Here is a 25770-nt window from a genome sequence, read left to right as displayed (position 1 = left end):
ATTTTAAAATATTAGGAAGCCTAAAGTAAAAATACAGTACAGTAAGAACCTAAGCAAATTAAAACTGACCTCAGACTCACAACAGAAAGTGATAAACACAAAATGTGAACTTCCATTACTTACCATTTTCCTTTTAAGACTGTTAGGTGAGAAACCCTTAACAATCATAGAGTACACCCTTTATTAGAGATCATAAAGTAGAATTCCAGAGAATAGCATAAAATCCAGTAAGTCTGGTAAAAAGATATATTCCAAAACTGATAGAATTACAAAGTCTTAAGGTAGAGAAGAAACAATGTTTCCTAAACTATTTTATGGAAATCAAATACCCTAGGAAGAATAAAAAGGATTTCATGAAAATGAGTCTCAAAGTAAAACAAAAATTTGGAAAGCACTACGTTCTATTTTGCCACAGTATAAATTCACAATTTAATACGCCCGAAAAGTCCTTTAGTAAAGAAGTAAGTTGGACCAACTGTTTCTCAAGCTTGTTTATGTAGTACTTTTTTTCTGAAATAACAACTCTCTGAGACACATATCCTCCCTTTTAAAAGATGGCCTAAGCTCTAGAAATGTTCTAAAGTTATCTATCTCTTAGCACCACTTAATTATTAAACAGCTTAGTATGTATCAACACTATAAGTAGTTTTAAGAGAAGATAAACAATTTGATTACTAATAAAGAGAAATGCTAATACTTCAGAAGACATGTGATTGACTGGGTACTGATACCCTAAGAAGTCCCTCTGTTCCCCTATCAGAGATTTAAAAATAAAAAATATACCTTATATTGCTCTTTCCAACGACTCCTAGAAAATAAATTCTCCAGTCGGGGCTGAACAAAGCGACTATCCAAATAATGCAGAGACGTCAACATATCTTGTGCATATGATTTTCGCCTGGTACCATCTGTTCAGAAGATCAACATAATAATAAAAGTAATCACTTAGTCCATGTAAAACATTGAAAACTTAATGATATCTTCTCATAGTTTTAAATGGTTGGTTGGAAATAATTTAAATTGGAAACAAGTTAATGACATAAAATATTATTTCATTAGCTCATGACGAGGAAAGTCAGGAACTACAGTTCCCTTTTATTGATACTTCTCAAACTTTAACATTATTTAGAAGAAAAACCTCGCCAAGTTGTTCTCATACACAACTAACACAAATTAACCAACTGAATTCTCAATAAAATTTAAAGTTGACTAGGCTTCTAAGGTTCTCTGCAATTGGCTCCATTCTACTAATTCAGTGTCAATTTCTCAGGTCAACAAATCAGAATCCTCTTTTCTCCTGATTTGGTTCATATTATATTTCTGATTTGGTTCATAGTATATTCTCTATTTACAAATATCTGTCATAGTCTGTGAAGTTAAGCTTTGATTTTCTGTCTTTTCTTAATGAATTTGATCTAGTTACCTTGTTTCTTTAAATCATTACAAACAAGTTTATCATGGCTTACAAAGAACTCATCTCTTCTCCCATTTCCTCAATTCATTCCACTGCAGCTACAAGGCCTTCTAATAGCTCTTGAATACACTAAACGTATCCTTTCCTAAGGGTTTTAGAACTCATGCCATAGTTCTATGTATTACTTCTTCTCTCATTTATGTTTCTGTTTCAAAATTACTTCTTGAAAGACATCCTTTGATAATATATAACATAAACTTTAGATTTCCTTAATATTATCTCTCTCTTCATCTTACTCTACTTTTTCCAAGAAGTAGTTTAAATTGTATTACAATATATTATTTGTTTAGTCATTTATTGTTTGTCTCTTGCATTAAGACTTTAAACATGAAGCCAGGAGTCTCAGGTCTTAGTCTTGTAATATTATCAGCCCTTAAAGTAATGCCTGGTCCAATTGCAGGTATTTAATAATTATGTGTTTAATAAATTATGAATAAAATCTTATTTTGGCACTTAAGTAGGTATTTAACAAACCAGATTCTGTGCTGGATGCAAAGAACACATTTATACATCATGTATAGTTCTTCCCACACATAAGGGAGGAAAATAAAAATGCATTTTCAACACAATACAAAAGTGTATTATGTAAGTGCTGCTACCATCGCATTAGGATGGTGGTATGAATCAGAAAGTGAAAAATATTACTTGAGTGGGTCACAGAGAGTTTTCATAGTAGCAATGTTTTACATCTTACCTAAAAAATTTGAAGTAAAAAGAAATTACATTCTAGAATAAACAAAAGCCTTAAAATATAAAATTGCATGTATATTCTGATAAAATTTAAAGAACTTACAGAAGTTAGACTGCCTAAGGGAACTAAAGTATTTTGCTGACTTATATATTGGAGCAAGGCCCTGTACATACTTACCTCCTACACATCTCAAGAAACACTAGGATGTTTTTTTTTATAGGAATGTATTATTGGTATGGTTTATCCTCAAAGGAACTAGTAAGTCTTAAGGATGGTTCTCCATGGTTTTGTTTGTTGCTTAAAAATTGGAAAAAAAAAGTTCCAAACATGCTATTCACTTACCATACAATGTTCTTAGAAAAGAGTCATCTAAAGCATTGATCAGAAGAGCCTTTATCACTCTTTCAAAGTGAGTATAATGGTCACTAAAAGAGTCTGAAATTAATTTAAAACAAGTATTAGGAGCTAATAGATAAAACAGATCACTAAATGTAATAGGTTTCTTTTACAATATGAAGAAATTAATACTATAAAAAGCTAAAATAGCTTAATCATCCTCTAGGTGTCCTGGTGACTTGTGTGGTCATTGAGCAGATCTTCTTTTTCCAAATTTTCTGGCATCTTGTTCAATTTTTCTAGTTACTATTTCAAATTTTCACTTCCTAAACTTACTAAGGAAAAGTAGCTCAGGGAATAGTAAGATATATGCTGTAAAGCTATCAAAATCAACTGAACAACTGGTGTGATAGCCATAGGAATAAACTCCAAAGACAGATTAATATGCATTAATCTGTAAAGCTAGTTTCCCTGATATTCTTAAAGAAACTGCTACCCTAGTCAAAATTCTAATGGCTATAAAGATTCCATTTCTCTTTATGATGCCTTGGATTTGAAATTTGTTACATTAATTTAGAAAGACTGTGTTTCTTCCCTGTCCCACAGCATCTACATAAGACGGTTTTTCCATTTACCAGTATCAGAGATGAAATCGTCTGTTGTGACAGGTCAAGCAGTGACACATGACCATTACTTTTGAGTGAGGGTTTACTACTGCTGTGGAAATGTTCCCTTATCAAATACGACCCATTTCTCAATCCAAACAGTCACCACAGAGTATCTGTCCTGCTTTGGGTACCTGTGAAGATATATTAAGGGAAGCCTATTTATGTCCAGAAATGTGGAGATGTTTATAAGGGATTAAAGCAAAGTAAGACTTATTATTATCAACCAAGAGGATATTTGGCTTCTTTCTAGCTCAAGTCAAAAGATGGGATTTAACATAGAGTGACCTTTCTACTTCTATTTCGGTTAATAAAAGGATAATACATCTGTTTTTCAGACTTCAGTAAAAATTACTGTTGGTGTTTTCTAAGAACATAACTATGAAGCTGCTAAAGTGATCAAAATATACTAGCAAAAGTAAATAATAACAGATAACTTGCATGGAGACCCCTGACTTCAGAAAGCCTACCATCATTGAAAAGAAAAATGATCATGGCCACCAATGAATGTAATATTTTCTTCAAAATTAGAGCAAAATTGGGAAATGAAATGCAGTAATACTTCAAAATGGTTCAATTTTGACTAGACTTTCAATAAGCTCTGGATATAACATAACATGTACACAAAACATTGTGTTAAACTTATTTAAATATATTCTAACATTTCCTAAAGTGGGTTAGCAGGAAACTATCCTGGGACAATTGGATTTATATTAAAGAAAGCCAAATTCTTATTCTGTGTACCCATCAAACAATTTTTTACTCTACTAAATATATCACTTTTAAATGCATCAATGTTTAGTTACTCATCTGCTATAGAGTTTTAGAAAATTTTGTTTTGCTTAAGTCTCATAGTGCTTCTTTACAATTGGGAGGAAAAGGACAGCAGAAATCAGAATTACTTGAAGAGCATTTTCCTAATCACAGGACCATCTTCTTCTGCATTAGAATCTCTTTCAAAAAGATCAGGAAGAAAACCTTTTTTTAATTATCCTTCAGTGGATAGGTGAGTGGTGATAACGCTAAATTCTCCAGTTGAAAAATAATATTATCATTAGGCAAGTATACGACAGCTATTATTCTATTTACGTGCATTGATTCATTTTTCACAGTAAGCCTAAAAGGTACTATTACCCCAGGTTTTAATAGACAAAATGAAAGGAATGATAAAAATTTTTTTCTAGTTAAGAATTGGAACCAGGCTAGAATTCATGCAGTTTGCTTGTGGATTTCACATTTCCTTTCCCTAAACAGATGTTATGCATGATAATCAGATTTCATATTATTTTTCAAAATACAGGCTAGACTTGGATGATGAACTGGAAAAAATTAAAATTAAAATTTATCATCTTAAAATCATAAAAAATTCTCCAGTGATAACCTCAAGTTATGCAACTTGATAAAGATAGAATTTAGAACTCAGACCAACTTGAGGGTTTCTTTCAGTGTTCTAATCCCTGCATTGCATATGATTCTGTGACATATTGTAAGTTTAACCCCCCTATATTTACTCTTAAAACTGAAAAAGGTTAAAGGGAAAAATATTTGCATAAATGCATCATTTCAATTTTTCTAAAATATTCAATTACATTTCCTGTGCCTCACTTGACAGACTAATTGTTCTCTGCTGATTTCCATGCATCCTTTATTATATTTTAATTTTACACATACAACTAAGGTTTTGCTTCAGTACCACTCATCTTTTGTGATTTGACAGTCATTCTCATGCAATACTACACTATGTTACTCATTGTAACTTTATCAGTCTTTTTATATTTGTGTGTTTTTTTTTAATTTTTATTTTTGGTCACTTTCGTTTTTATTGGTACCAGGGATACAACTCACAACTGCCTGCTTGCAAGGCAGGCACTTATGCTGCTGAGCTAAATCCCCAGCCCCTGTCTTTTTGTATTTGGTAGGGAAAATTCTTTCAATTCAATCTTTGTTTTCAGAATTTATTTTCATATATTTTCTCTTTTAGGTGAATTTTATAATTAATTTGCAAGATTAAACAAAAAAAATAATATCAGCAGGAAAAAATGAAACCCTTTCCATGTCGTTAGGGGGGATGTAGGCTAGTATAACCACTATAAAAATTAGTATATAATTTCCTCAAAAAATTAAAAATAGCACCTCTATTTGGTCTAGCTATACCTCTTCTGAGTATGTTCCCAAAGGATTTAAAGACATCATATTTCAGTAATATATGCATACCCATACTTATAGCAGAACTCACGATAGTGAATCTCAGAAGCAGTGTATGTCTATTAACAAATGCATAGATAAAGCAACTGTAGTATACATATATAATGGAGTATCACTCAGTCTTAATGAAGGATAAATTTGAGTTATTTATAGGAAAATTGATGTACCTTAAGATCAAAATGCTGAGTGAAATAAATAAGACACGGAAGTTAGATACCGCATGTTTTCCCTATCTAAAAAATCCAAAGTTTAAATAAAGAGTAAAACAAAATATAGATGATATAAAAAATGAAGACAGATTAGGGATGAGAAAGGGATCTGAGGATGTGGAAAAAGGGAAACGAGGGGAGGCAGAAGGGAAGTAAAAGGATCAAGATACTATGTATATGTGCCAATTCCCCACAATAAATGTATTTTTGTATCACAAAATATACTAATGAAGAGAAAAATGAATTTCAGAAGAAACAATCTGTATTATGCAAAGAATAGTTCAGAACTATGCTCTTTTTTCTATTTATTCATTTTTTTTAGAGTAAAGTTTATTTTTGCACCCACAAAGCCATACTTTTTATGATTAGGATTAGAAATGTGCCAATGTACATACAATTTTTCCCGATTATACCTTCTAAGTATTTATTGCTAGTATTGAAGAGAACTATTGAGTTATGTGACTCTGGTCATTCTTCTAAGATCTTGTACTAATTTTAAAAGTTAAATTTTCTTGCCTATGTGTAGGAGATGAGTTTTCTGGGGCACTATAGAACTGAAGACACATATTGTTAAGGGACTCCTGGTCATTGTATCTGCTTTTCTCTCTATTCTGATCTTAGTCAAGCTTATTTAAGGAAGTGAAAGAAAGCCTGGTATTTTGAACTTAGAATGATGTTACTCTATTGTAAGTGGGAGGATATCTGTATTGAAAAAGACTATTTGAATATAATCTGACATGTTGGTATGCATATATAAATATACCCACATAAGCTGTCTCACTTATTTAACCAATGATGCAAAAAGGAAGGGATATGAGTATTTTGAGAATAAGAGTTATATCTTTCCCCAGTCTGTTCTCTTTATATGGAAGGGAAGGGAAAATCTGTTGAAATAGAAAAGTAAGTCAGATTTCTGTTCTGCCTCTGCCTTCTTGCACTAGGCTTACACATTCATTCCAAAAGAAAATACATCAGTAATCTATATGCTTCTGCTAAGTGAATATTTACTTTTCTATTCCAACAGATTTGCCCTTCCCTTCCATATAAAGAGAACAGACTGGGGAAAGATATAACTCTTATTCTCAAAATACTCATATCCCTTCCTTTTTGCATCATTGGTTAAATAAGTGAGACACTTACAGCTTATGTGGATATATTTATATATGCATACAAATATGTCAGATTATATTCAAATAATGTCTTTTTCAATACAGATATCCTTCCACTTACAATAGAGTAACATCATTCTAAGTTCAAAATACCTTAACTGAAAACCCATGTAATACAACTAATCTGGGGTAGTGGTACAGGTAAGGCCCTGGGTTCAATTTCCAGCACTAGAAAAAGAAAACAAAACCAAAAAACACAAGAATATACCCAATTTACTGAACATATAGCTTAGTAACACAGAACACTAGAGTATCACTTGTTTATCTTTATTTTTGTGTGGATGACCTGGAGCTGAAGCTTTAAGCCACCGCCTGGCATCCCAAGAGAGTATCGTATTGCTTATTACTAGCCCAGGAATTAAAATAAAAATTCAAATGAGGTTTTCTACCAAATGCATTTAATTTTTGCATCATTGTAAAGTAAAAATATTTTAGGTAGAATTGTAAGTTGGGAGTCATCTAGATTTACATTTCTTGTTTTGCTTTCATATCTACTTGCATTGTTTAAGATTCAGAACAAATGTAAAAGAATATTGTATTTCATTTTAATATCTCATTTTAAAAAGAACACAGTACTTCTATGACTTGACACTTCATATATATGACACTTCTATGACATTTCATGTAATTACGAGGTTGGCTCTTGACTTAAAATATCATCATATAAAGGACAAATGCTCCTATTACTAACTTCTACCTACTTGCTTTTTCTAAGGCAGGTATGGACAGTGAATGCTACCAAATACCTTTTTACAATCTCAAAAAAACTATGATTTTTTTCTTTTGATATATTAATATGATTGTCAATAGATGATTTTTATATAGTTCTAAAAATGGTTATGTTTATTTTTAATTAGAAAAATAGTTTCTTCAAATATCTATTTGAAAAGTTATTTGCACCAACTTAGCAGGAATGTCTCTGTAACCTGTGTAAGCAGGAGTCTTATGTATGATGAAACTTCAAAGTGTATTCCTATCTAAAAATATGGTCGACCTTTAGTACATTCAAGTAATTATTTGATCTATTGCACTAAAATTTATAAAATTTTCTTCTTTCCAATTTCTACTTTTTCTGTATACCAGACCCTCAGAATTTATTAAATAGGGTCTTATTTCTACTCCTGTATGCATATTTTATAATCTTCTTCAGAATAGCTGTTTCTTTACATTAGAACTTCTCTCAGTGATGAGATTTTCTGTACTGCTAATTTTTCTCTCTACTGCTTCCAATATAGATTTTATTTCACTTTAATTTTTAATTTTCTTGAAATTCTTCTTAGCTAGCTATTTTTAACTTCAAATTGTTCTCTGATGACTTTCTGCTGCGTTTTCATAGACTGAAAGGGAATGCTTTATAGATTTCTCTTCAGTTCTTTTAATTAAACATTTTTCGTAAGAATTTTTTTCTTCTGAATCTATTTCTATCTTATGCTGCAACATGAGTTAACTGGTGCTTTTTACTTATCATAGGAAAAATGAGAACATTGCAAGATTCAGGACAACATAAATGGTTATGACATTATTCTTAGGGCCAACTCTTTATTGTGGTGAGTCATTCTCTTTACTTGCTAGATGAAGATCATATTGATATTCACTTAGTTTAACTTCCAGTATTTAGCAAGATACTATAGACTAAAATGTACTCTTCTCATCTTTACTTATTGTTTCTGTCACTCTAAATATGAAAAGGTACTAAAATATATAATCCACAATTTAGGATGTTCTTCTCTACCTGTGTATACTATTTTTAGCATACTAATCTAGGAACACTAGTCTCATTATAACAACCCAGACCACAGAGTATTTTTTATTACTCATCATACAGGATAATACTTTAGTGAGAAAATATATTTTGATTTTACAATAATTAACTTATGGCATGTCTTAGAAGGGTATTCCCTAGAAAATCAAAAACTGCTTAAATACCATTATCTTCACATAATAAAATTGTTAAATTATTTAACTATATTATTAAATTTATTATTTAATTTAATGTAATACTACTAATTCTACTAGTTCTTGGAAAAAACAGTTAATACTCATAGGATTAGATCAATTTTGTCTGTCTGTATCTGGCAATCTAAGCAACCCTTTTGAAGGTAACAATATTCAATATTACAACCATTGTTAAATTCTTATTATCTTGGTTTAAAAACCTACAGTTATCGTTTTGGGTCTATTGTTGTTTGTCTTATGCTTTTTGTTTTTCTGTGTCTTTTTTTGTTTTTAAAAAATAAAATTAACTACCTCATAAATTGTCATTCTAAATATATGCTTTTCCTCTCTAATGTTTTTTTTTTTTTTAAATCTAGTCCTGGTTAACATTTATCTTACAATATAATTGTCTTACAATATAAAACTCAGGAATATTATCTTAATTAGCCAATCAATTTTTAACTACCAATGAATTTCTATACTATATCACCAAAGGTACTAGGAATACAAAGAAAAAGGAAGCTGGTTAACCACTGAACTTTACTGTGATTTGGAAATGGGCAGACCCACTTGGCTTATTTTTGGGGGCTTTACATTTTTATGAACCAAATATTATTTTTGGGATGTATGAAATAATGTAACCACAACAACAGCTAACCACCACAACAGCTAGTGCTCCATCTCACACTCCTTCATACCTTTTAATCATTATTTTGTATATATAAAGTCTGAGATGCTTAAAAGAAAGTCTAATGCTAAATAACATAATGAACAAACTGGGCTTTATGGTAGGAAAAAATCTTAGAGATAAAAGTTTGTGATGTTTTGCTTGTATATGGAACTAAAGTTCATGGGAAATATAACTGCCTCAACTACAGGCAAAATGAAGGTATTTGAGGATTCTGGAATTCTTGGGAACATCAACATTTATACAGCAAATGGAAAAAAAGAGGAAAACAATACTGCAGAGGAAAAGCAGGCAAGAGGCATACAAAAAAGGCTAAAAAAGAAGAGATAGGCCAATGATAAGTAAAGTATATAGCAATATTAGGTTAATGTAAGAACTGAAGATTATATTGGTAATTCAACTGGTAACTCAATTACTTTGAGTAATTTCACAGTACGGTACTAGTTTGTATTATCACTAAGAAACAGGATCAAAAAGATTCAGAATTACGGTTTGTGGAATATGCCAACCCAAGGCAGGAAAGCACAAACCTGATTATGACTGAAGGAAAAACAACTTGAAGGATTAAGATATAAGTTGAAAATAAAATAATGGATGATAGAAACAAATGTAATTATGAACATTAATAGGTAAAACCCACTGCATAAAAAATCATATATCTTCTCCAAAAGTAGAGATATTTAGTATTAAAAGCTTACAGCTTCATCTTTGTATTTATTTAGGTGAGCTAAAAACTTTCGCCCGGGCCAAGGACTCAGCTCAGCGGCATAAGCATTTGCCTTGCAGCGCAAGGTTGTGAGTTCAATCCTCAGTACCAAAAACAAAACAAAACAAACAAAAAGAAACTTTTGCCCGTAGAAAAGCCTGCATGCAAATGTTTATAGCAACTTTATTTATAACCATTAAACATGGAAGTAACCAAGATGGCCTTCAACAGATGAATGGACAACCACATTTGAAAATAGACATAATGAAATATTATTCCCCAATAAAAAGAAATGAGATTTCATGAAATGCATAATGCTAAATGACAGAAGCAAACACGAAAAGTAGTGTGATTCCAGCTATATGACATTCTATTAAAGGCAAAGCGCGTGTGCGCGCGCGCGCACACACACACACACACACACACACATACATACAAAATCAGTGGTTTTCCAGAGGTTCAGAGGAGGGAGAGGGACAAGGATGAAAAAAGGAACGTTTTTAGGAAGTAAAACTATTACCATGTGTCCTAGGATACTCTGTCTCTGTCTGTCTGCCTCTGTCTCTCTTGTTGCTGAGACAAAATATCTGACACCCAATTAAAGGTGCCAGATTTCTTTAACTCACAGTTAGTTGAGGTTTCAGTCCATAATTGGCTGGCTCCAAGGCAGGGTACCTTGGCAAAGGGGCATCTCAGAGGAGAAGGGTTCATGGCACTCACAAGGTAGCAAAAACACCAAGGGGCTTTAACAACATCTCTCTGGCCCTTTTATCTTATCCAGACTGCTTAGGACAGGTAGCACTCATTCCTTTAATGCCAGTGCCATGAAGCCTAGCACTGCACTATGAATCAATTCCAGCATCACACACTCTAGATCCAGTCACCTCTGAGGAAACTCCACTTATGATCATGTGAGGCTTTGGGGGAACATCTAAATACAAGCCACAACACAGTGTAACATACTATATTGGAGAATACATGTCATTTTGTATTTGTTCAAATCCATAGAAGGTACAGCACTAAAAGAGAACTATGACCTATATTACTGATAATGTATCAATACTAGCCCATCCAATGGCACCAAATTAAAGCAAGAGGTATAAGAAAAACTGCCTGTGAAAGAATATCCAAACTCTCTTTACTTTCCACTTACTATTTCTATGAATCCAAAATTGCCAATAAAAAGTAATTATGGAAGTACAGGTTAAAGAAGGAACTTGAAGCAGTTTCCATACACTAGACTTCAGCAGAAGTGAATATGAGCACGTATCGCTCAGCAAATGTTTCATCACATTCTAGATACATAATACAGAATGATGGGATGCCTCCTGAGTATCTTACATTGTTGCTGTTTTGTTTGTTTGGTTTTGAGACAGAATCTCACTACAGTTCAGGCTGGCCTCAAACTCACAGTAATCCTCCTGCCTCAGCCTCCCAAATGCTGGGATTACAGGCTTGTGCCACCTTGAGTATTCTTATAATTCAAATGTACAGGTGGCAGGTGAATCAGTGCCTACTGATATAAGGAATAAAGTCATTAATTTCATAGCATAGAGATACCTAGTAACTGCATCTGTAATACTGCTAAGTTCTTGAAATTCTCAGCATAATCTACTTTATTATAAACTGTGAGACTGAAACTAAAGTCGGTTATTCTTGATTTTCTAAAATAATATTTGGAAAGGATGCAGTCTTTTTTTGGTTTATTTTTGTATTGGGAATTGAATTAAGGGCCTGGTGCTTGCCAGGCAGACACTGTGCCACTGAGCTACAACTCTGGAAAGGATGCATTACTGAAGAAAAATATAAAGAATTCAGCTCTCCAGTCTTTTTCTCCCAGAGTTGTAAAATTCACAAAATCCATCTTTAAATAAATTTATGCATAAATACAAAGGTCAAACAAATAATACATATGTAAATACATCCTAAATTTCAGGACTATTATTATATTTTAATTAGTTATGTGGCAATATAGAAGATTCTAATTTCCTATCTCTAACAGGTTTCACTGACTACATGACACTTCAAAAGGCCTGATAAAATAGTAATTCTCCAGGGGTAGTCTACAGATCCCTGGGAGTCTTCAAGTCCATTTAGAGAAATCTGTGGTTTCAAAGTAAGTAAATATTATATTAAGATAATATTTATTTATTTATTTATTGATTCAGACATTTTCACTGATACTGCAAAAGCACACAGGATAAAGAAGCTGGCTCCTTAATACAGCATAAGCACCAGGCCACTAGTCATTACTGTAGTCACTGCCAGTAGACACTCAGTCTAAAAACAACACTTTCACTACAGAATGGCCTTAGCAAGTAATGAAAATTAACTTTATGACATTTTAAACCTGAAGTACGAATGTTCTAGCACCCTATGGAATTAAACGAGAAATACACATAAAATGCTTATGCTGCATACCAAGTTACAAAGATTATTTTGAAGCTAAACACTTGAGCTAATATGATGTGGCAAAGTCTCATTTATCATGAAATACCCTTTTTACTCCAAAGAGCAACTGTCAAAGTATGGTTATTTAGATTTGGATGTTTTTCAGACATTTTGTTAAAAAAATCTCCAAAAAGTGATTTATCATTAAAGACCTTAGTGTTTGTTTCCAATGATAATAAAACAGTTTTTAAGTGGAAATTAGAATTCTGACAAACTTGTACATGGTACTGTGTACTTTATAGGTTCCTGATACAATATATTCCAGTGATAGTGGTGGCAATATTAACAAATGTGAATTTTTAAAAAAATTGCTTAATGAAATGCATCAGTATTTGGAGAATCTGCATGGCTCACTGAATGAGTATTTTGCATGTGTAAAATATCCACTCAAACTGTATGATATCCCAATGGGTTATTATGAATACTAAAAGTTCACTTATATGGTTTTGGGCTATACAGCTAACTTTTTAGAAAACATCACTTACCCAATTCTGATGTTTTATATCAAATGAGAATAAACCCATCTGGGGCCAGGGATATTCTCAACGGCATAAGCACCTGCATGAGGTTGTCAGTTCGATTTCCAGTACCCAAATCCATCTGCCTTCTAATAAGCTAGACATTAAAGGTCATTTGCAAGAATGTAGAAAATGTCATCCTTTCATTCTTGGAAAGAATAGTTACTTTATAAAATGTTACTGATTGCAGTAATTAATTTTATTAATCTTATTTTGAATGAATTAATAAATACCTTTAATTATCTCAATTGTGCATTTCTACACTGGTAAATGTTAGCATGCTAGAAACAAAGGTTTTTTGGGGGACAATAATATTTAAAAGTGAAAAGAGACTAATGGAATAAACTGACAAATTTAAGATATCTGAAAATGAAACCATGGTTCCTAATAAATGACTCAGAACAAGATACTAAAAAGTAATTTGTCTTGATATACTATCATGATTAGACTTTCATAAAACATTGCCTTGATATTTAACTTACAAAGAGAATTCTGTTTTATTAATTTTAGTTGTGAAGTAGTCAATTTTTCTTCATGTTGATTTTTATTCTCTTCGTCATCCTCCTCATCTCGTACTACAAAGTCATCAATAATATAATCATCTCTATCTTCATCACATTCAAAATCGTCCTCCTCCTCCTCATCTTCATCACTAATTGGGCAGGATTGCTTTTCAGAGTCCTAATTAACGGAAAACAATGCATTAGAAAATTTTGCCTTTAAAATAGCCATTATGGATATGATATTAAAGATTAAATCTGAAAGCAGAAAAAAATGACCCACAGAATTAAGTTCCTATTTTAAGATTATTAGGGAATTCTACAGTCAGATGCTAAACTTTTGAAATTAGAAAGTATATACCTTAAGTGACATAAAACATCTAAAACAGACATCAAAAATACAAGTTAAACAAAAAAGATGATATAAAACAACAAAGAATTTTAAAAAGCAGAAAGGACTCAGAGGTTCATGTAAAATAACATATTATACACAATAGTGTAATCAAACATGTTCATGGATATTTGAATGAAAACTTCCAGACTTACCACGTAATAGAACAGATTCAGTACTTTGATTTTTATAAAAATTAAATGGTTTAAATGAAAACTTAAAAACAGTAACAAAACCAACAAAATGTAACATACCTCAAAATCGCTACCACTATTGCTTCTCTGGCGAGATCTTTGTTTGGAGAGTTCCTTCAGCTTCTGAAGCTGTTCTTGCTTTCGAGCACCTAACGATTTTTCAGGATTACTCTGCTCCATTTCCACTGAAGAACTCTCATCTTCAATCACTCTACATAGACGTTTAAAACCTACTTGTCTAACTAAGATATCACTGTCATCACTTTCATCACTGTCGTACATTACAGAAAATAATCTTTTTCTTTTGCCTCGTTTGATTTGTTCTTCTTCTAAATCTTCCTCCATGATTTGTCCTGTGTGTTTGTTGATATCATCCTCCTCCTGACTAAGCTCTTTTTCATGACCTAAATCTTCCTCCATGATTTGTCCAATGTGTTTGTTGGTATTACCCTCCTCCTGACTAACATCTTTTGCATGACCTAAATCTTCCTCCATGATTTGTCCAATGTGTTTGTTGGTATTACCCTCCTCCTGACTAACATCTTTTTCATGATCTAGTAAGTAAATAGTCCCATGATTGGTTTTGTTTATTTCCTCTTCATATGTGGAGCTGTTACCAATGTTAATGAGTTGCTTATTGTTGCTTCCTCCACATTCAACTTCAATTACTTTAAGCTCTCTTTCATTTTCTTGTATTTTATTATCATCAAGCTCCTTATTACAATCAAACTGTTCCTTATTGTCCATACTTTCCTCACTATGAATCTCTTCATCGCTGTAAAGCTCTTCATCACTATCAAGTCTCTCATCACTATCAATCTCATCATCACTATCAAACAATTGTGAGATATTATTTCTTTTGGTCCGCCTCCAATCAACTTGAGATTTTTGCTTAGGCACTTGAGTTTTAGAATTCAATCTTGTTTCACGTCTTGTAACACGTACCATTTTCACTTAAGATTCTACAGAACAAAGTAATTAGTAATACAACAATGATAAACATATTAAGCAATGAATGCATATATAGTAAACACTATATTTACTTTGCTTTATTACAAGGTTCACAGAAGCAAAATCACATGAAATACATGAGAGGAGATGGTAAAAGTTATGCAACAAATAATTCACTGAACATCTATCTATAAGACAGTATGTTCTGAATTATAGTATGTACATGTTGTGTTGAAATGGATACATAGAAAAATGGTGTCTTTCATAAAATTATATGCTAAACTAAAGCATTCAAACATAATTGAGAAAAATCCAAAGTATTCCTTTTGTATCATATTAGAAATAAAAAAAGATATTTCAGGTAAAAACAAGGCCAATCTTTGTCACTGATAAAGAATGTTATGTTTCAAAAAAAGAAAAAAAAAAAAAAGAACAGGGGCTGGGGATTTAGCTCAGCGGCATAAGCACCTGCCTTGCAAGCAGGCGGTCGTGAGTTCAATCCTTGGTACCGATAAAAATGAAAAAGACAAAAAAAGAAAAAAAAAAAAAGAATGTTATGTTTAGTAAATAAGTGTTACTAAAAAGGTAGTGAGAAAAAACTTCAAGCAGGGAAAAAAGACAAGGATGGAAAATAAATTACCAGGATGATTCATCCTGTAGAGAAAGAAGGTCGCTGAACAGAAAAATAACATGAATTTTAAAGTTTTAGTAAATTTATAAGAATAAAAGTTATAAAGTAGTTATTAACCAAGAAGGAAAGTATTACAATATTTAGAGAAAAATTACCCACTAAAATTGTAACCTCTATATACCTTAGTAGAATGGAACTGGTTTTAAACTACATAAAGCTAAAGATGTAATATAATACAATAGAAAATTTAATAACAATCCAATCATGTAGTCAGGCAAGCAAGACAAAAAATGTCATGATACTGGAAAAAAAAATAAAAGCTATCAGTTTCTGACTTATAAAAGCTTAAATTCCATTAAAATTCTCATAAATATATATGAACAAGGAATAATTAATGACAGGTAAAATAGTAAGAAAATCACTAATACATTATCTACCTCTGGTTGCTAAGGAAGAGAAACATGACTACAATGTAATGATAGTTATCTAAGAATATATGTGTAAGAACCTATGTAAAGAAGTCACCTTATCAAGCTGAATATTTCAATATTCCCACTATAGCACAGTATACTTTTGGAGGTTTTCTATAAATCAGAGTACAAAACAATACCAAAAAATTTTTAAAATAATCACACTTTTTTAATTCAAAAGAGTGATTTTTAACATTCACTTCATTCACCTATCTCAGGAATAAGGAACAGTTAAAAGTTTCTCGAAATAAACATTTGTAAAATTAGTATTACTGTCATTAAAGACATTTTTAAAATGCTTGACATACTCAAACTCAAAAGCCTAAATATTTTTTGAGCAACAACAGTACCACTGGGCCAAGTTTATAACTTTCCAAAATGATTAACTAGGAGAGAGGAAAGGATACTAATCATTTTATCATGTAAACTGTAATATATTTATAATGCAATATGTCTGCCTACAATTATAATACTTTATTTAAAATCAGACCACCAGGATTTGTAAGATTATATACCATAAATTAGCTTTACAGTATACATTGAAGTATAGCTTTATGATAATAAGTCTACAAGAAATAATCAATACTGTAATAGCAATCTAAAAATTCTAGTCAATAGACTAAACAGTCTGATATACTTGATACTATATTGTATTTTATAGAATTTTTATTTTTAGATTAATAAAGATGAAAATTTTGTGCAGTTAAAAGTACCTCTTTAAAAATATCTATTACTTTTGACAGTACTGTATAGCTTTGGGTGTAGCATACCACTTTGAATTGGTAGAAATAATGAAAAAAGCATTTATGATAATGAGTACAATTATGGTTTTCAATAGATACAGTAAACAAAAGATGGACGGTAAAATATTAAAGGGAACGATGACTTCCTTAGTACTCAAAAGCAGATTTATATATACTAGTTTATTACCTCAAAAAACAACATGTTCAAAACATAGGTCTGTATAATATGATAGATGAGTCCCATGATAATGACAGAAAAAATTAAAGCACTCTATGACTACCCATAGATAAGGTATAAAAGACACCTCCTGTATTATTGTCAGTGTACTTTTATATTTATTTTTAAAACCTGAAAATGAGTTTATACTATCTCTCTTCATTTATAAATATCAAAGTGAAGCACAGAGTTTAAGTGACTTTCATAAAATCACACACAGCTTGTTGGTGACACAGCACGGATTAGAAACAAAGTCTCCTGATTCCCAGTCAAGAGCTAAACGACTACCTGCCAATACAGGTAATAAAGAAATTAAGCTTTACAGTGTTATTTTATTTTTCATCCATGCTAATTTTAGTTTCATAAAATTAACAACAAAATTGTTATAAACAGAATTTACGAACATGCTTTTTAAACTAACTTTTAGTGCACACGAGTTAGGCCACAAACTTCTGAAAATAATCAACTCGACAAGAGAGTGCCTAAAAGGCAAAAATTTGCAGATATCCCTTTGCCATTTGATTGATGACACTGATTACAACATTTAAAGTAGTCCTCCCAAAGTAGTTTTCAAGAAAAGTAGTGTTGAGAAAAATATGTACTCTGGAAAACTATGTAATTGGAATGCTTCAGGAGGCAATTTATACTTAAATATATCAATTTCATTTGGCCGACTGCCAAATTATCTCATATTCAAAATTGTAACTTGAATCACTAATGTAAACTTTTCTGCTACTGAAAAAGGTAATTTGAATATGGTTGGCCCCTCTTTTAAACTATGTATATCTTTATTATATTAGCTGGAAAGGAGGCAGGAAAAAAAAGTGGGTGAACCTAGAGAGAAGCGACAAGGTCCTTGATAGGTAAGACATCTCAGTCTTTAGAATCCACACACACAAAAAACCCATGCAAATGGATATAATTTTCTGTACATGCTGAATTATATTCAGTTTCTTGAAATGAGAATTTTAATCAAATTTGTAATACCTCATCTTTAGGCAAAGAAAAACAAAAGAATTCCAAATAGAAACCCGTAAACAAGTGAACGAAGATCAATATTACCACATCTCTGTGCTTCATGGTTAAAAATCACATAAAATACACATCTGCATTATCTACCAAACAATATAAATTAATGATAATCCATATTGCTTGTTTTTCTCTCACAGTAATTCTACACCTAAAATAAGTTAATGTCTTTTGATAATTTACAGTACAGAAAAGATTTACTATAGGAATCATTTACTTGCTGTATAACCAATGTAAGTAGTAGTTTAGATTTTTAAGATTTGAAGGTCAGTGGAATTTCAGGTCGTTATATGAAATTGTACCAGAGGGATTCATTCACTTTTAAAAACATCACCCCTCTTTATTTTTTTAAATGAGGATTTGGAGAGTAAAACTAATAAACCAAATAAATAGCTGTCAAATGTCTACTAAAATGCCAGCACTGCTTGGAACAGGGTCGTTATTCGATGAAATAAACACCGTGTCTGCTCCAAAAGAGCTCAGAATCTGAAAAAGATATTGTGGATACCAAAAACAGCATGATACACAATTTGAGGGCTTCAGTATGTACACTGATGTGAATAAATTTACTACTGCCCTCCTGTTGGCAGGAAAAAGTACAGCACAACACCACATAAATAGAAAATTGGAAAATAAGAAAGATTTGTAAAGGAAATTCAATTCCTCCCATTAAAATCATGGGCCAGTACTATACAATTTGGCAGCAGGGATCCTGTCAACTTGGCTACATGGTAACTACAGCATAGCATCCATTAAATCTGTTAACACTGACGGTGGCTCGCTAAATCTAGCAAGGTTGGGCGGTAGACAAATGACAGGTCCTCTGGGGAGTAATTCCAGGGTCACTTTCCTTGCAGACCTGCCTTTTTGGTGGGAAGAAGGCACCCAGCGCAGGCCGCCGCCCACTCCTGCATTACTGAGCCTCCAGGAGGGAGGAGCACCATAGTCAGGAAATAGGACCTCAGGCGTCCCGGAACCGCAGCACCCAGAAAATAAACTAGGGTCTGGAAAGGCCAGAAACCCTAATCGCGGACCTAGCCCCGCGCCTCAGTTCCGAGGACCTCACTCGGCAGAAATAACAGGCACCACAGCTCCGCTGAGGAGGCAGCTGGTGCGCAAAAGGCTGGGGGGCGCCTGGGTGTTCTCTCGGAGAGCGACAGCTGGATTTCACTCTCGGCTAGCTAGAGGAGCGGTTTACCCCGCCCTCCTAATAAACCATTAGCATCCAAAGCGAGAGTCCCCGCCGGGAGCTGGCCCTGCGCCGCCCTCCACTCTCACCTTTCAAACCGCCTCCGCCTCTGCCTCCGCCTCCACCCCAGCTCCGTTTTGAGAAGCACCGCCCCACCCCTTCCGGGAACTAGAGGAAGTCCCGCCTCTGCGAGGGGTGGGGCGGAGCCTGGCGGCGGGAGGGGGCGTCTTCCGGGAGCCTGAGCTGAGGGGAGGAGCGGCCGCCGTGCGGCAGTCAAAGCTGCGCGGGGTTGCTGGTTACGACTGAGGTGGGAGAGGGTCCCCGCGGGTTGAGAGGGGCCGGGTGGACTCTCAGGCTAAACTCACCGCGGTGAAGTGGCGCTGCGCAGCGGGAGGGCCTGGCACCTGGGGAAGGAATCCAATGTTACTGTTCCTCAGGGGAGGAAGACCAGTAATTCTGGCTCTTCCGTTCTCCGCTGTAACTTTGGGGTGTGGCAGTGGTTAGTGAAGGACCTTCGCGCGCGTCCTGTGCGTGAACGAGGTTTGTGGCCATGATGCGGTTATAATGTTCGCGGCCCCTGGGGTAATAAAACACATGTCTGTAATCCACATTATCCGTAGTGAGCTGGGGCCTCCTCTACTGCCCATCTAAGTTAAAGGCCTACTTCCTCAAACTTCCTCTTTCACCTTCCTCTGCAGTCTCTTTGCCAGCCAAGCCACCTGGGGAGGGGTCAGGGCCATCAGGATGCTGTGAAGGTCTGAAGATTGTGTTAAGACTTTGTTAAAGTGAGTCAAAAACAAGGATTTTGTGGATTACTATAGTGTTGAGTGTGAAGGCAATCCCGGAAGCTCACTATGTCAGGGAAACGGAAGCGTGTGGTGTTGACTATTAAAGATAAGCTTGATATAATAAAGAAACTTGAAGATGGAGGTTCTTCCAAACAACTGGCTGTGATTTATGGAATTGGTGAAACAACAGTTCGGGATATTAGAAAAAATAAAGAAAAGATTATAACTTATGCAAGCAGTTCTGATTCTACAAGTCTTCTGGCTAAGAGGAAATCTATGAAACCATCCATGTATGAGGAACTAGATAAAGCAATGCTGGAATGGTTTAATCAACAGAGAGCAAAAGGGAATCCCATATCTGGATCAATTTGTGCAAAAAGGGCAGAATTCTTCTTTTATGCTTTGGGAATGGATGGTGATTTTAACCCCTCAGCTGGTTGGTTAACTCGATTTAAGCAGCGGCACAGCATTAGAGAGATTAACATTAGAAATGAGAGGTTAAATGGAGACGAGACTGCTGTGGAAGAGTTTTGTAACAACTTTCGAGATTTTATTGAACAAGAGAACTTGGAACCTGAACAAATCTACAATGCAGATGAAACTGGACTGTTTTGGAAGTGTTTGCCATCCAGGACTTCAATAATGAAAGGTAAATGTACTATTTCTGGGCACAAGTTGGTTGAAGAAAGAGTTACTATCATGTGTTGTGCCAATGCAACAGGTTTGCACAAGCTTAAACTTTGTGTTGTGGGCAAGGCAAAGACTCCTCGCTCCTTCAAGTCAACTGACACTTTAAACCTACCAGTCTCTTACTTTAGCCAAAAAGGTGCATGGATGGATCTTTCCATTTTCAGACAATGGTTTGATAAGATCTTTGTGCCACAGGTTCGAGAGTACTTAAGATCCAAAGGTTTGCAAGAAAAAGCTGTACTTTTGCTGGATAATTCACCAACACATCCGAATGAAAATGTCCTTCGTTCAGATGATGGCCAAATATTTGCTAAATATTTGCCACCCAATGTGGCTTCACTGATTCAGCCCTTGGATCAGGGAGTCATAGGAGCAATGAAGAGAAACTATCGTGTAGGTCTTCTTCAGAAGAATTTGGAAGAAGGTAATGACTTAAGATCATTCTGGAAGAAGCTGACTCTGCTGGATGCACTTTATGAAATAGCAATGGCATGGAACTTAGTAAAACCAGTTGCTATTAGCAGGGCTTGGAAGCCAATTCTTCCTACTATTGAGGAGAAAGAAAGCTTGGACTTCAATGACGAAGATATTTCTGTGGCTACTGTGGCCACCATTTTACAACATACCAAAGGATTAGAAAATGTGACTACTGAAAACATTGAGAAATGGTTTGAAGTAGACAGTACTGAACCAGGTTATGAAGTATTAACTGACAGTGAAATCATCAGAAGAGCACAAGGTCAGACAGATGATTCTAGTGAAAATGAAGAGGAGGAAATAGAACTAATTCCAGAGAAACATATAAATCATGCAGCTGCTCTCCAGTGGACTGAAAATTTGTTGGGTTATCTAGAACAGCAAGGTGACATGATTCTACCTGATAGACTGGTAATACGTAAACTTAGAGCCACCATTAGAAATAAACAAAAGCTGACAAACGCAAGCCAATAATGGTATTTTAATTTAATCATTTTTGTTTTGGTAATTAAGCTTACCATGCTTATTGTCTTTGCAATATGTTTTAGTTTTGTTTTCTGAATTCTCAGACATAACCTGTGAGTTACAGATTAAAAAAAATTGTATAGTAGCTTGGAAATGTGTTTTCATTATCTGTTTTATCTCTTTATTTGTGCAGATAATCAGAACCTGATTTTGTATAGATACCAATGTAATTCAGTTGTATAAATCTGTAGTCATCTCTTCAAGAGCAATGGCATCCCCAACTTCTCTAGCAAAAGTTAGAAATAATAGTGAACAGAATTAAGCACTTTCCTAAAACCTTTTGCTTAAATTTTGAGGGCTGCCACAGTATTCTTACTCTATCATAAATACTTGCTTTATGTATGTGTACAGCTTGACAGGATGAGAAAGATCTGTATCATTAGATTTCAGGATGATCTATAAAAAATGAAGTTTAGTAATAGTGGGGAAATAAAGATCTATTAATGATAAAAATAACTTACTCTTCTGTTTTACGTTTGTGTGGCTGGAAAGAAGAGATTTTTCTGGATATAAGAAGTAACTGCTAAATGAGAAACTAGGAAAACATACATAAAAGATATTCTGATTAATTCTTTGTAGGAAATGAAGTTAAAATTTTGGAAACTTCAGATTATTTATACAAAGAACAAATATGCTTGTTTTAATTTGATTTTTTATTATAAATTGGGTACTAGTATACATTTATTATTTAATTATACAGATTTCTTAATGCTTCATGTAATGAAAGAACTCCCAACGTCTTGGGAATTTTAAAGTATGATTTTTTTATTTACTGAATATTTAGAAATATTACCTATGACTTGAAAAATTTTGTCCTACTTGGCTGTAATTTGATACAAAAAGGAAAATAAAATTTTTAACATTTAAAGTAAATCATATTGGTATCTTTTTATGAAAAAAGCAAAAGTTAACTATGGAAAGTGCAAGATAGAAATTGCATTGTTTATTGTTTTGATAGTTGTAAAAAAGGAATTGTGAAATTTAATATAGGTAAGAATTATAAATTTTAATAAACTTGAACATTTTGAAAATAATTTGCTTATATTAAAATTAATATAATTTATAATGTAAAAGCAAAACATTCCCATATTACGTTTTAGTCTAGTTTTTTTTTTTTTTTTTTTTTTTTTTTTGTACCCAGGATTGAACTCACAACCTTGTATTTGCCAGGCAGGCACTTATGCCACTGAGCCAAATCCCTGGCCCTAGTCTAAAATTTTTTAAGTTATCATTCTCATTTTTGAAACGTTTAACATTTTTGATGAACTACTTAATGCCTTTTTCCAAATTTTTAAAAAAATTTTCAGCTTTCTGTAATTTGCTATCTTTGTTACGTGTATATATATTTTTTTCAAAAGATTTTTGATGAAATTATTTAAAAATTGTGTTCATTGTGTGAATTGTCTATGGTTAGTGGGGAAAGGCATAAGAATTGAACATACATACTGAGTCATAATAAATTCTACTATTATATAGGAAATAATTTTTCTAAATGAAAATTAGGTACTAAAAAGGTTCTTAAAATTTTTGTCTGTATTTCTTCACTGTTTCTGAAATTAATGTTTCTGGTGAAATACAGTTGTATCATTGCCACCTAGTGGTAATATTATTGTTACTGTTAAGCTCTGTAGTTTTAAATGTTAATATCCAGTAAAAGGTTCACTGTTTGTGGATTTGAGTGTGAATCTTATGACTTTCTCTAGATTGAGAGGCTGCTCTTGGGTTTACCAGTGTTTGCTTTTCTCTGAAATTTAAATTAGTAGGCTAATGTTCAGTTTTGGATTGTTCTTTCCTTAATTCTAAAAGTTGCCAGTTGCTGACTGTTATTTTGTATTCTAAGTAGTCTATTTGTATCATTTAATATTGATGCTTATTTTGTATTTTTTTTCTGGTACTGATAATCGAGCTCAGGACCTTGAGTTTGCCAGTCTTTCTTATATTCTTAATTGTTGTAGATCACTTGCCTGTAAGAAAGAATTTGTATTTGACTCTAAAGCCTGTGCTTCTGTTATTCATATTACATTGACCTCTTTACTTTTTTCTAGTCCTTGGCACTTATCCTTTGCACTGCTCCTTCATGACTTGCCACAAGGATCTGAATTTGTCTCAGTTCATCTGTGGCAGCTGTGACTTCTTCCGTTATACTTTTGAGAAATTAGTATTCTCTACTCTGTGGTGTTTCTATCTTTTTTGCCTTGGTACTGGAGAATAGACTCAGGCTTGTCAATTCTAGGCAAGTGTATTACTACTGACCAGTATCCACTTACTCTATATGTATATGTGTGTGTATGTGTGTATACATACTTATATATATAAATGTGAGACTTGGTCTTGCTAAATTGCTCAGGCTGGACTTGAACTAGCAAGGTGGTCACAGGTATGCACCACTGTATCCTGGAATTACAGATATATGGCATTGTACCCTATTCCTATTAAGTTCCCTCATAATTCAGGTAACTTCAGCTGTTGAAACTACCACCTGTATTTTAGAAACTTAACAAGCTCTTTTTTCTTAACAATCTAATAATGTAAGACTTAGCAAAATTTAAATTCTTCAAATTTAAAACCAATTGAATTTTCTTTAAATGATCCTTAGACCCAAGCTTGTTCAATCTGGTGATTTTTGAATCTACCAAACCCTGAGAATCTTCTGCATCCAATTAGCAGATAGGAAAGAGAAAATAAACTTACCTGCTTTTTAAATTCCTCGTCCCAGAAGCTGTTCCTTTTACTGTCTTTTGCCAAGAACTAGTTACTAGGCATAGATATAACGTTGGGACTGTATTGGAATGGTAGAAGTTGCTAGCCATGACAACTTTCTAGAATGGAAAGGGGAGGCAAACATATTGGTAAATAATTAGTCCTTTCTAAAACAAAACAAAAATAGATTTGTCACAGTTATTCAAGAATTTTAAAAAATAGAATCTGTACATGAGTCTTGCTTCTTGAGGATTTAATTTATTTGGTCTAGGATGACCATGTTTTTTAAAAAATTTCTTAGTATCTTAATGCAGCTACAGTTGAGTATGTCACAATTTGTGCAATTTGTACAAACAATGTAGAAGATGTGAGGCAAAAAAAAGAATGGTTTCATTTGATGGAAGATGAAATAAGACTATAAAATCAAAATAATGAGGGAGCTAGTTACATGCTGTAGTTTGAAATTCATATTCAGACATAATTGCCATGTAAAGAGATCTTTAAGAAGTGATTAGACCATGGCATCTCTACTCTTACATTTAGATTTTAGTGTGGCAATAAAAATGACTTTAAATCTAATGTGGAAATGAAAATGGCTTTTCATATAGAGGGATTGCTATTTTAAATAGGTGTCAATCACCTTGAGGAAGCACAAACCCTATTGGCAAAGGCCCTGTTCTGTATTCCTATCCCCTTGCTATGTAACTTGCTTCCCCATTTGATGCAGATTTAATAAATTTTACCTGAGAAATTATACTTGTAATCTTACTGGTTGACCATAGTTCTGTCCCACCTTGTGCCCATCTTGTGATTTCTCATTTTTCTCTACCTTAGACCTGCCTCACCTTGTGGTTTTGCTCTATAAAAATCTCTAAAAAAGGCAGGATGTTTGATCAACCACTCAGGACTCCTGTCTGTCTCAGACAGAAGTTGCTTTCTCTCAATAAACATATTCTGCTAAAAAAAAATTTTTTTTTTCTCTTGTGTTTCTGCCTTGCAATGACATAGTATCCCGTTGTCAGATGGTAGCACCTTAATCTTGGACTTCCTAGCCTCCAAAGCTGTGAGGAAATAAATTTCTGTTTTTAATAAATTAACAAACCTTAGGTATTCTTTAATACCAACACAAAAGGACTAAAACAGTAAGCAAATAAGCACATATATATGTGTGTAGACCAATGGGCAACTCATACATAGAATATGGAGCTGGAGAAAAAAAGGCATATAT

The 25770-nt window shown here is 33.4% G+C and overlaps 2 protein-coding genes across 6 annotated transcripts in view; one reads left to right on the top strand and one right to left on the bottom strand.

The window, feature by feature from the left end:
- Ccdc82 (coiled-coil domain containing 82) overlaps positions 1–19578 on the bottom strand; it is a 32453-nt gene extending 12875 nt beyond the window's left edge. For 3 of the 5 annotated variants that reach the window (XR_010049772.1, XM_063256198.1, XM_063256200.1), the window contains exons 1-5: positions 19452–19577; positions 14193–15094; positions 13530–13728; positions 2508–2600; positions 784–908 (exon numbers count right to left, since the gene is read on the bottom strand). Coding sequence is in view for 4 of the 5 variants with exons in the window: in XM_063256198.1 (XP_063112268.1) it covers positions 784–908; positions 2508–2600; positions 13530–13728; positions 14193–15080 (1305 nt within the window). In the remaining variant the exon portion in view is untranslated. Of the gene's footprint in view, positions 1–783; positions 909–2507; positions 2601–13529; positions 13729–14192; positions 15095–19451 lie in introns of all 5 variants that reach the window. The other 2 variants (XM_063256201.1, XM_063256199.1) reach the window with 2 other exon arrangements.
- On the top strand, positions 19574–25296 carry Jrkl (JRK like). The gene is made up of 2 exons (XM_063256203.1): positions 19574–19669; positions 20061–25296. The coding sequence occupies exon 2, from the start codon at positions 20217–20219 to the stop codon at positions 21789–21791; it is 1575 nt and encodes a 524-aa protein (XP_063112273.1). The 5' UTR covers positions 19574–19669; positions 20061–20216; the 3' UTR covers positions 21792–25296.
- Positions 25297–25770: the final 474 nt, after the last annotated feature.

This window comes from Cavia porcellus, unplaced genomic scaffold (assembly GCF_034190915.1).
Source record: "Cavia porcellus strain 051 isolate PalLab524CR breed Dunkin Hartley unplaced genomic scaffold, mCavPor4.1 scaffold_9, whole genome shotgun sequence".
NCBI lineage: Eukaryota > Metazoa > Chordata > Mammalia > Rodentia > Caviidae > Cavia > Cavia porcellus.
The sequence above is the reverse complement of the archived record's forward strand: the minus strand, read 5'-3'. Positions and strand labels throughout refer to the sequence as shown.

What these genes read in the sequence shown, in the direction of transcription:
- Jrkl (XM_063256203.1), top strand. Translation starts at nt 20,217, where the DNA reads ATGTCAGGGAAACGGAAGCGTGTGGTGTTGACTATTAAAGATAAGCTT.